The 15,852-nt window shown below is 54.2% G+C and overlaps 2 protein-coding genes across 5 annotated transcripts in view; one reads left to right on the forward strand and one right to left on the reverse strand.

Annotated features, from left to right (window-relative positions):
• Positions 1-2,932, reverse strand: part of gdap2 (ganglioside induced differentiation associated protein 2) — a 27,179-nt gene extending 24,247 nt beyond the window's left edge. Inside the window, exon 1 of one of the 2 annotated variants that reach the window (XM_031895934.1) lies at positions 2,840-2,932. The gene's annotated coding sequence lies outside the window, so the exon portion shown is untranslated. 2 annotated transcript variants of the gene reach the window in all.
• wdr3 (WD repeat domain 3) lies at positions 2,784-15,759 on the forward strand. Of its 3 annotated transcripts, none has more exons than XM_031895809.1 (27): positions 2,784-2,868; positions 4,617-4,833; positions 4,938-5,147; positions 6,508-6,626; positions 6,727-6,805; positions 7,066-7,161; positions 7,255-7,350; positions 7,479-7,580; positions 7,721-7,818; positions 8,077-8,181; positions 8,461-8,700; positions 8,953-9,046; positions 9,504-9,605; positions 9,962-10,047; positions 10,191-10,332; positions 10,412-10,468; positions 10,636-10,736; positions 11,274-11,385; positions 11,459-11,593; positions 11,772-11,822; positions 11,938-12,003; positions 12,557-12,649; positions 12,896-12,943; positions 13,856-13,899; positions 14,414-14,542; positions 14,843-14,936; positions 15,029-15,753. In XM_031895809.1, exons 2-27 carry the CDS (start codon positions 4,663-4,665, stop codon positions 15,182-15,184), a joined length of 2,826 nt encoding a protein of 941 aa, XP_031751669.1. In that variant the 5' UTR covers positions 2,784-2,868; positions 4,617-4,662; the 3' UTR covers positions 15,185-15,753.
• The last annotated feature ends 93 nt before the right edge of the window (positions 15,760-15,852 follow it).

Here is a 15,852-nt window from a genome sequence, read left to right on the forward strand (position 1 = left end):
TGAGTGACACTGGGGGGTGAGTGTGAGTGACACTGGGGGGTGAGTGTGAGTGACACTGGGGGGTGAGTGTGAGTGACACTGGGGGGTGAGTGTGAGTGACACTGGGGGGTGAGTGTGAGTGACACTGGGGGGTGAGTGTGAGTGACACTGGGGGGTGAGTGTGAGTGACACTGGGGGTGAGTGTGAGTGACACTGGGGGGTGAGTGAGTGTGAGTGACACTGGGGGGTGAGTGAGTGTGAGTGACACTGGGGGGTGAGTGAGTGTGAGTGACACTGGGGGGTGAGTGAGTGACACCTCTGCTAATTGCTATTTGCCTCTCTCCTATCTGCCCCTCTGCTAATTGCTATTTGCCTCTCTCCTATCTGCCCCTCTGCTAATTGCTATTTGCCTCTCTCCTACCTGCCCCTCTGCTAATTGCTATTTGCCTCTCTCCTATCTGCCCCTCTGCTAATTGCTATTTGCCTCTCTTTCCTATCTGCCCCTCTGCTAATTGCTATTTGCCTCTCTCCTATCTGCCCCTCTGCTAATTGCTATTTGCCTCTCTCCTATCTGCCCCTCTGCTAATTGCTATTTGCCTCTCTTTCCTACCTGCCCCTCTGCTAATTGCTATCTGCCTCTCTCCTACCTGCCCCATCTGTATCATAACAACCCCCACGTTACTACCTGCCCAGTGTCACTGGGGGGTGAGTGTGAGTGAGTGACACTGGGGGGTGAGTGAGTGACACTGGGGGGTGAGTGAGTGACACTGGGGGGTGAGTGAGTGACACTGGGGGTGAGTGAGTGACACTGGGGGGTGAGTGAGTGACACTGGGGGGTGAGTGTGAGTGACACTGGGGGGTGAGTGAGTGAGTGTGAGTGACACTGGGGGTGAGTGTGAGTGACACTGGGGGGTGAGTGTGAGTGACACTGGGGGGTGAGTGAGTGACACTGGGGGGTGAGTGAGTGACACTGGGGGGTGAGTGAGTGACACTGGGGGGTGAGTGAGTGACACTGGGGGGTGAGTATGAGTGACACTGGGGGGTGAGTGAGTGACACTGGGGGGGTGAGTGTGAGTGACACTGGGGGGGTGAGTGTGAGTGACACTGGGGGGGTGAGTGTGAGTGACACTGGGGGGGTGAGTGTGAGTGACACTGGGGGGTGAGTGTGAGTGACACTGGGGGGTGAGTGTGAGTGACACTGGGGGGTGAGTGTGAGTGACACTGGGGGGTGAGTGTGAGTGACACTGGGGGGTGAGTGTGAGTGACACTGGGGGGTGAGAGTGAGTGACACTGGGGGTGAGTGTGAGTGACACTGGGGGGTGAGTGTGAGTGACACTGGGGGTGAGTGAGTGTGAGTGACACTGGGGGTGAGTGAGTGTGAGTGACACTGGGGGTGAGTGAGTGTGAGTGACACTGGGGGTGAGTGAGTGTGAGTGACACTGGGGGTGAGTGAGTGTGAGTGACACTGGGGGTGAGTGAGTGTGAGTGACACTGGGGGTGAGTGAGTGTGAGTGACACTGGGGGTGAGTGAGTGTGAGTGACACTGGGGGTGAGTGACACTGGGGGTGAGTGAGTGTGAGTGACACTGGGGGTGAGTGAGTGAGTGACACTGGGGGGTGAGTGAGTGTGAGTGACACTGGGGGGTGAGGGAGTGTGAGTGACACTGGGGGGTGAGTGAGTGTGAGTGACACTGGGGGTGAGTGAGTGTGAGTGACACTGGGGGTGAGTGAGTGTGAGTGACACTGGGGGTGAGTGAGTGTGAGTGACACTGGGGGTGAGTGAGTGTGAGTGACACTGGGGGTGAGTGAGTGTGAGTGACACTGGGGGTGAGTGAGTGTGAGTGACACTGGGGGTGAGTGAGTGTGAGTGACACTGGGGGTGAGTGAGTGAGTGACACTGGGGGGTGAGGGAGTGTGAGTGACACTGGGGGGTGAGGGAGTGTGAGTGACACTGGGGGGTGAGGGAGTGTGAGTGACACTGGGGGGGTGAGGGAGTGACACTGGGGGGTGAGTGAGTGACACTGGGGGGTGAGTGAGTGACACTGGGGGGTGAGTGAGTGACACTGGGGGGTGAGTGAGTGACACTGGGGGGTGAGTGAGTGACACTGGGGGGTGAGTGACACTGGGGGGTGAGTGAGTGACACTGGGGGGGTGAGTGACACTGGGGGGTGAGTGACACTGGGGGGTGAGTGACACTGGGGGGTGAGTGACACTGGGGGGGTGAGTGAGTGACACTGGGGGTGAGTGAGTGAGTGACACTGGGGGGTGAGTGAGTGACACTGGGGGGTGAGTGAGTGAGTGACACTGGGGGGTGAGTGAGTGATACTGGGGGGTGAGTGAGTGAGTGACACTGGGGGGTGAGTGAGTGACACTGGGGGGTGAGTGAGTGAGTGACACTGGGGGGTGAGTGAGTGACACTGGGGGGTGAGTGAGTGAGTGACACTGGGGGTGAGTGAGTGATACTGGGGGGGTGAGTGAGTGATACTGGGGGGGGTGAGTGAGTGAGTGATACTGGGGAGTGAGTGTGAGTGTGAGTGACACTGGGGGGTGAGTGAGTGAGTGACACTGGGGGGTGAGTGAGTGACACTGGGGGGTGAGTGAGTGTGAGTGACACTGGGGGGTGAGTGAGTGACACTAGGGGGTGAGTGTGAGTGTGAGTGACTGACCTGTACTCGGATCCCCATGTAGATGTTGCTGCGGATACAACCGGAGCCGCTCTCTCCCCGTCACATGACTCCTCACCGGAAACCCTCAGGTTGGGGGGCGGGATATGGGCGGAGCTGCGCGCATTCCAGCTGCTTTACGCATGCGCAGGACTAGTGAGCTCAGTGCGGCTGCGCAGTAACACACGTGTGCGGTACCTGTTTGTTGGCGGCGTGTCCGGCACTGGGTGAGCGGAATAATCACAGTAACGGGTCCGTCCGATCGGTCCGCTTGTACTGCCCCGGTACCCCGGCTGCCCCTGTCCCGGTATCCGTACCGCCCCTTCCCCGGTATCCGTACCGCCCCTTCCCCGGTATCCGTACCGCCCCTGCCCCGGTATCCGTACCGCCCCTGCCCCGGTATCCGTACCGCCCCTGCCCCGGTATTAGTTCCCTCCTCCTCTCTGACCCCCTCATGCCTTCCTGCCCCATTATAATCCCTTCTTGCTCCTCCCCTCTCACTTACTGCGCACTGATACCCTCCTGCCCCTCATATCTGCCCTGTGTTACTCTATTCCTGTACCTACCCCCACCATTGCTAGGCCCCTTCTGCCTCTCTCCTACCTGCCCCTCTGCTAATTGCTATTTGCCTCTCTCCTATCTGCCCCTCTGCTAATTGCTATTTGCCTCTCTCCTATCTGCCCCTCTGCTAATTGCTATTTGCCTCTCTCCTATCTGCCCCTCTGCTAATTGCTATTTGCCTCTCTCCTATCTGCCCCTCTGCTAATTGCTATTTGCCTCTCTCCTATCTGCCCCTCTGCTAATTGCTATTTGCCTCTCTCCTATCTGCCCCTCTGCTAATTGCTATTTGCCTCTCTCCTATCTGCCCCTCTGCTAATTGCTATTTGCCTCTCTCCTATCTGCCCCTCTGCTAATTGCTATTTGCCTCTCTCCTATCTGCCCCTCTGCTAATTGCTATTTGCCTCTCTCCTATCTGCCCCTCTGCTAATTGCTATTTGCCTCTCTTTCCTATCTGCCCCTCTGCTAATTGCTATTTGCCTCTCTCCTATCTGCCCCTCTGCTAATTGCTATTTGCCTCTCTCCTATCTGCCCCTCTGCTAATTGCTATTTGCCTCTCTCCTATCTGCCCCTCTGCTAATTGCTATTTGCCTCTCTTTCCTACCTGCCCCTCTGCTAATTGCTATCTGCCTCAGTGCTAATTGCTATTTGCCTCTCTTTCCTACCTGCCCCTCTGCTAATTGCTATCTGCCTCAGTGCTAATTGCTATTTGCCTCTCTCCTATCTGCCCCTCTGCTAATTGCTATTTGCCTCTCTCCTATCTGCCCCTCTGCTAATTGCTATTTGCCTCTCTTTCCTATCTGCCCCTCTGCTAATTGCTATTTGCCTCTCTCCTATCTGCCCCTCTGCTAATTGCTATTTGCCTCTCTCCTATCTGCCCCTCTGCTAATTGCTATTTGCCTCTCTTTCCTATCTGCCCCTCTGCTAATTGCTATTTGCCTCTCTCCTATCTGCCCCTCTGCTAATTGCTATTTGCCTCTCTTTCCTACCTGCCCCTCTGCTAATTGCTATCTGCCTCTCTCCTATCTGCCCCAGTGCTAATTGCTATTTGCCTCTCTTTCCTACCTGCCCCTCTGCTAATTGCTATCTGCCTCTCTCCTATCTGCCCCTCTGCTAATTGCTATCTGCCTCTCTCCTATCTGCCCCTCTGCTAATTGCTATTTGCCTCTCTCCTATCTGCCCCTCTGCTAATTGCTATTTGCCTCTCTTTCCTACCTGCCCCTTTGCTTATCCCTTTTTACCCCATTCTTGTCTTTTGACCAATGGCTGCTTCTTTCCTCCCCTGCTATCTGCCCTCAGTTTCTCTCTGGACATCTCATTCTGCCCCTTTGGTACCTACCCCCTCCCCCGCAGCCATTTTTTTAACCCTATACTGTATTGAACTGACCCCCCTATTCTGTTTGTGTTTTTGCCCAAGGTTCCAACTTACCCCGGACTCACACATTTGCCCACTGCCGGGGCACATGGGGCTCACCAAGCAATATCTCCGCTACGCGGCCAGCGCTGTGTTTGGGCTCATTGCCAACCAGAAAGCCAATGTGGCCTTTATCACCCTGCGGGGGGAGAGGGGGCGCTACGTGGCCGTCGGGGCCTGTGAACACGTCTTCATATGGGACACGCGCAGGGGGGAGAAGGTCAGTGGCCGAGCCTGGCGCCCCAGGATACGTTTCCCTGTAGCCACTGATGCCCAGATGCCCGGATATTCCCTATTTGCTGATTGGTTGCTGTATTCCTGTAGGTCCTCATTCTCCAGGGGCAGAAACAAGAGGTAACTCGCCTGTGCCCCTCCCCGGACGGCCTGTCGCTGGCAGTTGGCTACGAGGATGGATCCATCCGGATCTTCAGCCTGTTGAGTGGGGAGAGTGGCATCACATTTAATGGCCATAAGGCAGCAGTCACGGCCCTCAATTATGATCACTTGGGCGGCCGGCTGGTGTCCGGGTCAAAGGTGAGAATTAACGGTTTTCTTATTTTTCAAGAGCTTTGTGGGGCCTCCAGCATGACCTGTAACTCTCCCCCAGAGAAGGTACCTTGGCCTCTAGAATGTCCATTGACTCTCTCCAAGAGAAAGTACCTTGGCCTCTAGTATGACCTGTAACTCTTCCCCCAGAGAAGGTACCTTGGCCTCTAGCATGGCCTGTAACTCTCCCCCAGAGAAGGTACCTTGGCCTCTAGCATGACCTGTAACTCTCCCCCAGAGAAGGTACCTTGGCCTCTAGCATGGCCTGTAACTCTCCCCCAGAGAAGGTACCTTGGCCTCTAGCATGGCCTGTAACTCTCCCCCAGAGAAGGTACCTTGGCCTCTAGCATGGCCTGTAACTCTCCCCCAGAGAAGGTACCTTGGCCTCTACCATGGCCTGTAACTCTCCCCCAGAGAAGGTACCTTGGCCTCTAGCATGGCCTGTAACTCTCCCCCAGAGAAGGTACCTTGGCCTCTAGCATGACCTGTAACTCTCCCCCAGAGAAGGTGCCTTGGCCTCTAGCGTGACCTGTAACTCTCCCCCAGAGAAGGTACCTTGGCCTCTAGCATGACCTGTAATTCTCCCCCAGAGAAGGTACCTTGGCCTCTAGCATGACCTGTAATTCTCCCCCAGAGAAGGTACCTTGGCCTCTAGAATGTCCATTGACTCTCTCCAAGAGAAGGTACCTTGGCCTCTAGAACGCCCATTAACTCTCTCCAAGAGAAGCTGCCTTGGCCTCTAGAACGCCCATTAACTCTCTCCAAGAGAAGCTGCCTTGGCCTCTAGAATGGCCATTGACTCTCTCCAAGAGAAGGTGCCTTGCCCTCTAGAACGCCCATTGACTCTCTCCAAGAGAAGGTGCCTTGGCCTCTAGAACGCCCATTGACTCTCTCCAAGAGAAGGTGCCTTGGCCTCTAGAACGCCCATTGACTCTTTCCAAAAGAAGGTCCCTTGGCCTCTAGAACGCCCATTGACTCTCTCCAAGAGAAGGTGCCTTGGCCTCTAGAACGCCCATTGACTCTCTCCAAGAGAAGGTGCCTTGGCCTCTAGAACGCCCATTGACTCTCTCCAAGAGAAGGTGCCTTGGCCTCTAGAACGCCCATTGACTCTCTCCAAGAGAAGGTGCCTTGGCCTCTAGAACGGCCATTTACTCTCTCCCATAGAAGGTACCTTGGCCTCTAGAATGGCCATTGACTGTCTCCAAGAGAAGGTACCTTGGCTTCTAGAACGGCCATTGACTGTCTCCAAGAGAAGGCACCTTGTCTCTAGAATGACCATTGGCGTTAGAGAAGGTGCCTTGGCTTTTAGCACTGTCCCCTGACTGACTCTCTCCCCCCCTTTCCCCAGGACACGGACGTTATTGTCTGGGATGTGATTAATGAGAGCGGTTTGTACAGACTGCGGGGGCACAAGGATGCCATCACCCAGGCGCTGTTCCTCAGGGAGAAGAACCTCTTGATTTCCAGGTAACCGTGAGACTCTCGGCCCCATGTAGGGGGTTATCATCCTTTATGGCAAACCTGCTCCAAAGTTTTTAGCCTGACATTGGGTTTTTCCCCCCATTAGTGGTAAGGACACCCTGGTGAAGTGGTGGGACCTGGACACCCAGCACTGCTTCCAGACCATGGTGGGACACCGTACGGAGGTGAGTACAGGTTGGTGCCCCTGTTGCCCTGTTGCTCAGCCCTCTGTGGGAATGAGGGGGTAATAGCGCATATGGGGATCTGTTGCACGGCACTAAGGAAGCTGCTCTGAAATCATTGGCTGTTTCATAGCAAGCCAGGTTGCTCTGGATTGGTTAGTGCCTCCATATCTCTGCCTCATTCCCATTGGGTGCTGGAGTATATGCTGCAGACCGTGCTGGACACGAGCTCCATTCCTATAGGTCTCTCTCTCACCCCTCAGGTTTGGGGTCTGACGCTCCTGTCGGAGGAAAGCCGGGTACTGACTGGGTCGGCGGATAGTGAGCTGCGGGCTTGGAACATCTCGTATATGAAGGAGGTAAGTAACCGTGCTTTCTGACCTGTTGCTGTTTTTAAAGGGGAAGTTAACCCTGAAAATATATTCTAACATCCGTGGCTTTATTTTATTCAGACGGAGGACACAGATGGGCCTCAGAGTAAGAAATCCAAGGGACCCTTGGGCGAGGCCCAGGAGGAAGAGGAGGATGTGGAGGAGAGTACTGAGGGGGTAATGTCTCTTACATCTTTCCTGAATATCTAACTTTAGCCAATCACTGATTCCCTTAGTGTTAGCCTATCACTGCTTAGAACACTCTCCCCTCCCAAGCTCTGACCTTGGTTCCCTCTCACCCGTAGCGGATACTTAGTTGCCAGCGCTTCGGCTCCATCATGAGGGAAGGAAGGGACCGAGTAGTGAGTCTCGGCACAGATCGGACCAGGAGGTTCCTAGCCTGTCATGTGAGTGCCTGTCCTGTTTGTCAGCCCAGTGACAGTAACCCTTTCTTATCTAGCGGGGTTGCTATGGCCGTATGTATGTATGTGAGTAGTAATGTTTCCCTTCCTTGTCTGCGTATGGAACCCGGTACCCCCCCCTGCAGGGCGCAGACTCGGTGCTGGAAGTCTTTTGTGCTCTGAATGAAGAAGAAATCGCCAAAAAAATGGAGAAAAAGCTGAAAAGAGCCAAGAAGAAAGCCAAGTAAGTAGGGGACGCACTGTACTGGGGGGTGCAGTGTCATGCAAGGCCTGTAGGGGGCGCAATGTAATGCAAGGCATGTAGGGGGCACAGTGCGATACAGGGTCAGTAGGGGGTGCAGTGTCATGCATGGCCAGTAGGGGGCTCTGGCGCGATGCAGGGTCAGTAGAAACTTCGAGGTGGGGCGGGGGTCCCAGGGTCATTGGGGGGGTGCATTGGGAGGGAGCAGAAGGGTCTCTGCTAATCTAATATTTTCTTTAGGCAGAAATCGGAGGATGCTGAGGAAGAGGAGGAGCTGAAAGTGGAACGGTGTCTACAGGATGAAATCCAGAGACTTGGGAACATCAAAGCCTCCTCCAAAATAAAGTAAGAGCCACGGGCAGCAGGGGGCACCCATTCCAGGGGCTTTCTGAGCAAGTCTTCAACCTGTACGTATTATGGGTGGGGCGTTAGTTTGGCGCCTTTCATGGGTGTCACTGTTGGGTTGGAAGTTGGTGCCTCTGTAGGTGTCGCTGTTGGGTTGGACGTTGGTGCCTCTGTAGGTGTCACTGTTGGGTTGGGATACCCAGGGTCCCACCTAAGGCAAGGCTGTCCCGATGGGGGGCAGGTTTGTACTCACAGTGACTGTCGTCTCTTTTCTGCCAGATCCTTTGACCTGTTCGCCGGCGCCAAAGGGGAGCTGAAAGCTGTTTTACTTCTTCAGAACAACAGTCTGGAATGTTATTCGCTCCCCGCTGAGCCGACCCCTGCCGGGAAGGCCGAGTGTACGAGAACCTCCCGCCTCACCCTGGGGGGGCACCGCTCCGACGTGAGAACCCTGGCGTTCAGCTCTGACAACATCGCCGTGCTGTCTGCCTCAGCCGAGACCGTCAAAATCTGGAACAGGTGCAGTAGGAACCCTTCCTGCAGTCCGGGGGGCAGATGGGGCAATTTATGACTATGGATTCAATAGGCCCCATTACACCCGTCACATTCTGTTCCTATACAGACAATTTGGGCGGTCCCGGGGTTTGTATGGTACGACCCCTGCCAAGTCACTGGGCTTTAGGAGCTGGACCTGCAGGTGATCTGACTTCTCCCCAGTAGGGGGCGCTAACACAATACATTTATATAGTGTGTGTTTTCCCTCTCTCTCAGATCCACCCTGCAGTGTATCAGGACTATGCCCTGTGAGTACGCCCTGTGCTCGCTCTTTGTCCCCGGGGACAGACATGTTATCATAGGAACCAAGGTAAGTTCCACTTGCCCCACGTTGGGGTCGCTCCCGCAGAGAGTAGGGGGCAACTCACATCTATATACTGAAACTCCGAGCAGCTCTGCAAATGGTCTTACTTTATTTGTCTTCCTATTCTGCATTCGTCCAAGCAAACAGATACTGCCCCCTTGTGTGTACCTCTGTTATTACCTCTTCATAGTTCTATCTTGTTGCTATGGTTAATAAGTGTAGCAACCATATATCTTGCTTCCAAAAAAAAAAAAGGATAATTAAGATCCTTAAGGCTGTTTACAAATTGTCTTAGCATAATCTGCAGCATACTCACTTTATTTGAAACTGCGCTTTTTACATTTAAAGGGGAAGTAAACCCAAAGATAAAATTCTGCTCAATGGCAAATCAAATATGGCTCTTGTACAGAAGACAGGGAAGGATGTTATGTGTGGCTGTGTACTTACCTCCTGTCTCCCCCAGTCAGGGAACCTCCAGCTGTTTGATTTGGCCTCAGGCAATCTCCTAGAGACAGTGAATGCACATGATGGCGCCGTGTGGTCCATTTGCCCATCGCCTGATCTGGTAAGGAGCTGCCTGTACATCAGGTTATAGGCAGTATTTATAAATTCCATATATATATTATATTATATATATATATATTATATAGTCTCTGAATATAATGGGGACAGAGGATTTCGGGAACCCAGTACCAAGTTTATAATACAGAGTACCTGTATGATATAATATTGGGATCTGTTTGGCTGAGCCGCGGGGTTGGGCCTGGGGGGGATCCTGTATGCAAGTTACACTGTGCAGGGCAGTGTGTATTTGCCCCCAGTAGAAGGCCGGCCCCCTCCCTCTATAGGGGCAGCATTGCTGCAATTCTTTATATAACACTGGGCTCCGCCTCTCACCCCGTTCCACCATTTCCTTCACAGAGGGGCTTTGCCTCCGGAGGGGCCGACAAGACTGTGAGATTCTGGGACTTTGAGTTGGTGAATGAGGAGACAGAGGAGCAGAGCAGGTAACGTAGTAGTTGAGGCTGATGGAAGACACCCGTCCTTTCCTGTCTAACTGCCAGCTGGTCCCCGAGTGCCGGGGACAGTTTGACGCCTGGGTACCTGCCGGTCTAATTGGGCTCCTCCCCCATTCCTTGTTCCCCTACAGTCGGCGGCTCTCTGTGAAGCAAACCCGCGTGTTGCAGTTGGACGAGGACGTGCTGTGTGTGCGTTACAGCCCCAACGGCCGGATCCTGGCGGTGTCCCTGCTGGACTGCACCGTGAAAGTCTTCTATACCGATACGCTGAAGGTTTGTATGGGGAAATCTGCCCCCGGGGCTAATTGTGTTGGTTTGCGCTCTAACCCATCGATGTCTCTCCTGCCTGCAGTTCTTCCTCTCGCTGTACGGACACAAGCTGCCGGTGCTGTGCATGGATATCTGCCACGTAAGTTTGACCGCTTAGTGGCCACCAAGTGCTTGTCACTGGCTAATCGTGTTGCCCAGGAAATGTGTGTCGGGGTCAGTGACCCCCAGTTGTAGGAGAGAGTGGGGGCTCCGTGGCAGAGGGTTTCTCTATCCAACTTGTAGTAAGATTTGCCCCCTCCCTCCCAGGACAACGCGCTTATTGTGACCGGATCTGCTGACAGGAACGTTAAGATCTGGGGCCTGGACTTCGGTGACTGCCACCGCTCCCTCTTTGCGCACGAAGACAGGTGAGCGGCTGCTGGTCACATGATTGTGGGAGGAGTTATCAGCGTCGCCTGTCAGATCTGCCTCCCTTGGGCTGTGTGTGTCGGAGGGTATTGGGTATTGGGAGCGAGAGGGGGAAGTCGACCTCGCTGGGAAGAAAACCATAGAGACCGTGAAGTCGGTCCCTACGCCCCCCCCCCCACCCCCCGTCTGCTCATGGAGTGGGGTTCCCTTCAGTTACTGTGAGAAAGCAGAGATGTGCCAAAGCAACTGCCCAGCCTGCCGTCCCAACATACGCCCCCCCCCCTACCAACATACGCCCACCCCCCGTACTAACATACGCCCACCCCCCGTACTAACATACGCCCCCCCCCCCCGTCCCAAATATACGCCCCCCGTTCCAACATATGCCCCCCAACATATGGCCTCCTATACCAAATATATGTGACTAGCGGCTGCTGGTCACATGATTGTGGGAGGAGTTATCTTGGGCTGAGTGTGTCGGAGGGTATTGGGGAACCCCCCCCCCCGTGAGAGTAACCGGCTGTCCCTCTCGGCAGCGTCATGTTCCTGCAGTTTGTGCCAAAGACCCACCTGTTCTTCAGCGCCGGGAAGGACCGGAAAGTGAAGCAGTGGGACGCGGACCACTTCCAGCAAGTGCAGACCCTCGAGGTGAGTCTGACAATGTGACGTCCCACACAAACACAATCAGCGCCGACCCTTATACCCCTCTATTGTCTCACAGGGGCACCATGGGGAGGTTTGGTGTCTAGCCGTGAGTCCTAACGGCGACCATGTTGTGTCCTCGTCACATGACAAGTCCCTGCGACTCTGGGAAAGGACAAGGGAACCGCTCATTCTGGAGGAAGAGAAAGAGATGGTGAGTGGGCCGGTTGCCCGGAGGCTTCTAGAATGGGGCAAAGAGCAGTGTGGGAGAAACCCAATGGGAAAACATATAAATCTTGTTCCTGCACTGACAGATAGGGGGCAGTAGATCCACCACAAACTGAGATGCCCTGCCCATCCCTGTGCTCATTAGGTTTTGTTTGTTGTTCCAGCAAAGGGAGGCCGAGTATGAGGAGAGCGTGGCCAAGGGGCAGCAGCCGGTGGTGAGTAGAACCTGGGGAGACACCCTGTTTGGGGGCATAAATAGCTTTATCGGTTACATTGGATACTGTATAACCAGCCTCGGGTTCCCTGCGAGTAACACTAACTTGTTTGTAGGTTGCCGGGGAGCGAGAGGGGGAAGTCGGACTCGCTGGGAAGAAAACCATAGAGACTGTGAAAGCGGTAAGTCGGTCCCTACGCGCCCCCCCTACGCTCATGGAGTGGGGTTCCCTTCAGTTACTGTGAGAAAGCAGAGATGTGCCAAAGCAACTGGGCAGCCTGCCATCCCAACATATGGCCCCCCCTATCCCAACATATGGCCCCCCCCTATCCCAACATATGGCCCCCCCCTATCCCAACATATGGCCCCCCCCTATCCCAACATATGGCCCCCCCCATCCCAACATATGGCCCCCCCCCCCTATCCCAACATATGGCCCCCCCCCCTATCCCAACATATGGCCCCCCCCCTATCCCAACATATGGCCCCCCCCTATCCCAACATATGGCCCCCCCCATCCCAACATACGGCCCCCCCCTATCCCAACATACGGCCCCCCCCTATCCCAACATACGGCCCCCCTCTATCCCAACATACGGCCCCCCCCTATCCCAACATACGGCCCCCCCCTATCCCAACATACGGCCCCCCCCTATCCCAACATACGCCCCCCCCCTATCCCAAATATATGCCCCGCAATCATGCAGACCCATTAATTCATGTTGTCCCCTTCAGACTGAGCGCATTATGGAGGCCATTGAGCTACACAGGGAGGAGACGGCTAAACTGGAGGAACACCGCGCCCTGTGCAAAGCAGCGGGGAAAGAGGTGAGAAGGGGTGGAGCCTGATGGTGGGAGGGGCTTGTTGCACTGTGTATGTGGGATGGGACTGGGGCATAATTGGGTTGAGGGTTATTGGGCCGGGGCTGTAACACTGGGTAGTGACTGGGAGATGTTTAGGTTGAGCATTGAGAGCGTGGGCCGGTGGGTGAGGGGTACTGGGGTATCATTAGTTGCCCCACTAGGGGTGGAACCAGGTTATCGCTCATTAATCTCTGCCTCCTGCTGTTGCAGCTCCCTCACCGGACTCACCCCATCCTGCAGGCCTACGGGAACATCTCGGTAAGGAAAATCTGCTCTTCAGTCACCCCGGTCCGTTATCCCCCCGAGTGCCGGGCACATCCCTGCTATTCGCTGTAGAACTGTGCATTTAGCAATGGGCTTAGTGGGTAAAGTGCTGGGAAATCCCTGTGTTTGCCTCTGTGCAGTAAAGCACTGCTGCTGCATCGTGGGGGCTTGATACAGTTCCCTGGATACGTTACCAACCAATCAGATTGTATGTTTAAAGGAGAAGTAAAGGTAAAGCTTTATCAGAAAGCTCTATACAGCCATAAGTACTCACAGAAACAGAGTCCTCTATCAAAAGAAACAGGATTTCTTGTCCTTTTGTGTCACATGTTCCTCTGTGTCAGACTTCCTCTCTCAGAAATACCCTTCAGGGCACGGGCACGAGTCTGCTCAGTTTGCTCCCCCTCCCATCAGAATTTGCTCCCCCTCCCAACTGTGCTATGTAATCTGAGCTGTAATGGCTAAAGCTGCAGCAGGAAGCTATGGAGACCGAGCTAAAATGGCAGCTGCTATCTTAAACAAACAGAGGGAGCTCCTAGGGCTGTTACTCAGGCAGGTAAAGTTCTAGTTGGCACTAACAAGGCGTTGGCTTCCCTCCCAGCCAAGACTCCAACTCCCACAATGCCTTGTGCATTCTGTATAAGGTTAATCACACAGGTGTGCAAGGCATTGTGGGAGTTTGGCAGAACTGGCTACTGCTGCTTTGGTTGAGGGGTAAGAGGGTAAATGGGTAATAAAGCAACTGCTGATGCCCAGACCGAAGGTGCCCCGGTACCAGGGATCACCAGCAGTGGGTAACCTCTGGGCTGGCAGGAAATAAGTGCCTTATTGCTCTCTCCTCCCCCTGAGACTTTTCATGTCCCCACAGTCGTCCCACTGCTCACAATCATTCCTCTCCCCCCACAGCCCTCGGATTATGTTCTGGACGTCTTCAAGAAAGTGAAATCCAGGTGGGTCTGTCCTTTGCCACAGTAGGTGCCTGCCTTGTGCCGGGGATCGCTGCTGTGGCCTAATAATGGCGGCACTGGCAGAATCTTCCATTTACTAGCAATGTCTGGGGGAATAGAGTTTGTAGTGGACTTCTAATGCCTGGGCTGGAAGGTTCTGCTGTGTGCTAGTAATGCCTGGATTAGTGCTCTCCTTCTGCCAGTGATGCCTGGCTCATGTGACTGCGGTGTGTGAGCAGTGTGTTTGTTACCAGACTGCAATGTTCTAGTGATGCCTGGGGTAACACATTCTGCTATCGGCTATTGATGCCTGGGGTAACACATTCTGCTATCGGCTATTGATGCCTGGGGTAACACATTCTGCTATGAGCTATTGATGCCTGGGGGGGGTAACACATTCTGCTATGAGCTATTGATGCCTGGGGGGGTAACACATTCTGCTATGAGCTATTGATGCCTGGCAGGGGCGGGTACATTATTTGGCAGCAGAAAGACTGACACTTTGTCTCCCTGACAGTGAGTTGGAGGAGTCTCTCCTGGTTCTGCCATTTTCCTATGTCTCTGATGCCCTCGCTCTCTTCCGGGACTACATCCGACAGGGTCGGGACGTGGAGCTGATCTGTCGTTGTCTCTTTTTCCTTCTAAGGTTGGTATTGGGTATAAAGCGCCCCCTGGTGCCCTTATACAGGGAGCACTGGGTCGGTATCCCAAGAACCAAGGACCCTGAATGTTCTACTGTTACTGCTGCTTCTCACTGCCCCTACATGCCTGCATATGTATAAATGAGTCTAGAACCCATCAGGGAACCCGCCGGGGGCATCTCCAGGAGGCAGTAGGTGACAGTAGAACATTCCCAGTCACAGATTGGTATCTGCCTGGTCTGATCCCAGACTTAGATCCCTTGTGTTCCCGCCCTCACTCCAAGATTGGTCTCTTGTGCCTGCAGGATCCACTTTGGGCAGATCACCAGTAACCAGATGCTCCTCGGGGTAATTGAAGACCTTAAAAACTGCACCATCTCCCGGGTGGCAGAAGTGCGGGTAAGTACCCCGGGGGGTGGAGTCTCCCTGAAATCAAAGCTCAAGTCTTTATTAACCCCACGTTTCCCTTAATCTTGCTCCTTTCCTTTCAGGACATGATGGGGGTGAATATGGCCGCCCTCCAGTTCCTGAAGAGGGAGGTGGGAGCCAGGGAAGAGGTTCAGTTCTTTGCCGATGCCACCGAGCGCTTTGAGGAGAAGAAGAGGAAGAGGAAAAAGAACGAGAAACTGCTCCTCGCAGTTGTGTGACCCTTACGGGGGGCTTGGAAGGGACAGTGACCCAGTTCAGTTCTGGTTCTCATGGGCCCCCTGTTAGTTCACTGTCGGACTGGGACGCCAGGGGCCCATCAGGAAGTCTCGGCCCATAGGTCCCTCTCCATTTACCTTCCTCCTCTTCCTCATTCTCCTCATCTCTATCTCCTCGTTGTTCCCATAGAGACAAAGCTATAGGCTATAATGTGCAATGGTTGGGTGCTCAGGAGGTCCCACTGGGGGCTCCCCTGGTATCCTGGGGGGCCCCCTTTGACACTGTGTAAGTTCCACTTACTCTGAGGGATCCGCAAATCAGAACTAGTGTTGTACATATCTGTGAGCGACTCTGCGATTGGTCTTTGTCAACGCAAACCCTGTGATTGGTCAGACTGAGTCCCTTATATAAACCATCCTCCATTTCTTATGGAATGTTCCAAGGGCCCAGGGTGCAATGGGTGAGTCTGGGGATGACGTGATTGGCTGACTTTCTGCAAGTGACCTGTGTGTCATTTCTTTATAAAATGAGGAGGAACATTTGTTATAATAAAGATGTTATTGGTCTAAAATCCCCATTGTTTCTCTGTGCCAGTACCCGAAACTGCCCAGCAGCCAATGATGCGCAAGCGGATATACGGATTGTGGGAGCACTTACTGTACCCCTATCA

The sequence above is a fragment of the Xenopus tropicalis genome, chromosome 2 (assembly GCF_000004195.4).
Source record: "Xenopus tropicalis strain Nigerian chromosome 2, UCB_Xtro_10.0, whole genome shotgun sequence".
NCBI classification, from domain to species: domain Eukaryota; kingdom Metazoa; phylum Chordata; class Amphibia; order Anura; family Pipidae; genus Xenopus; species Xenopus tropicalis.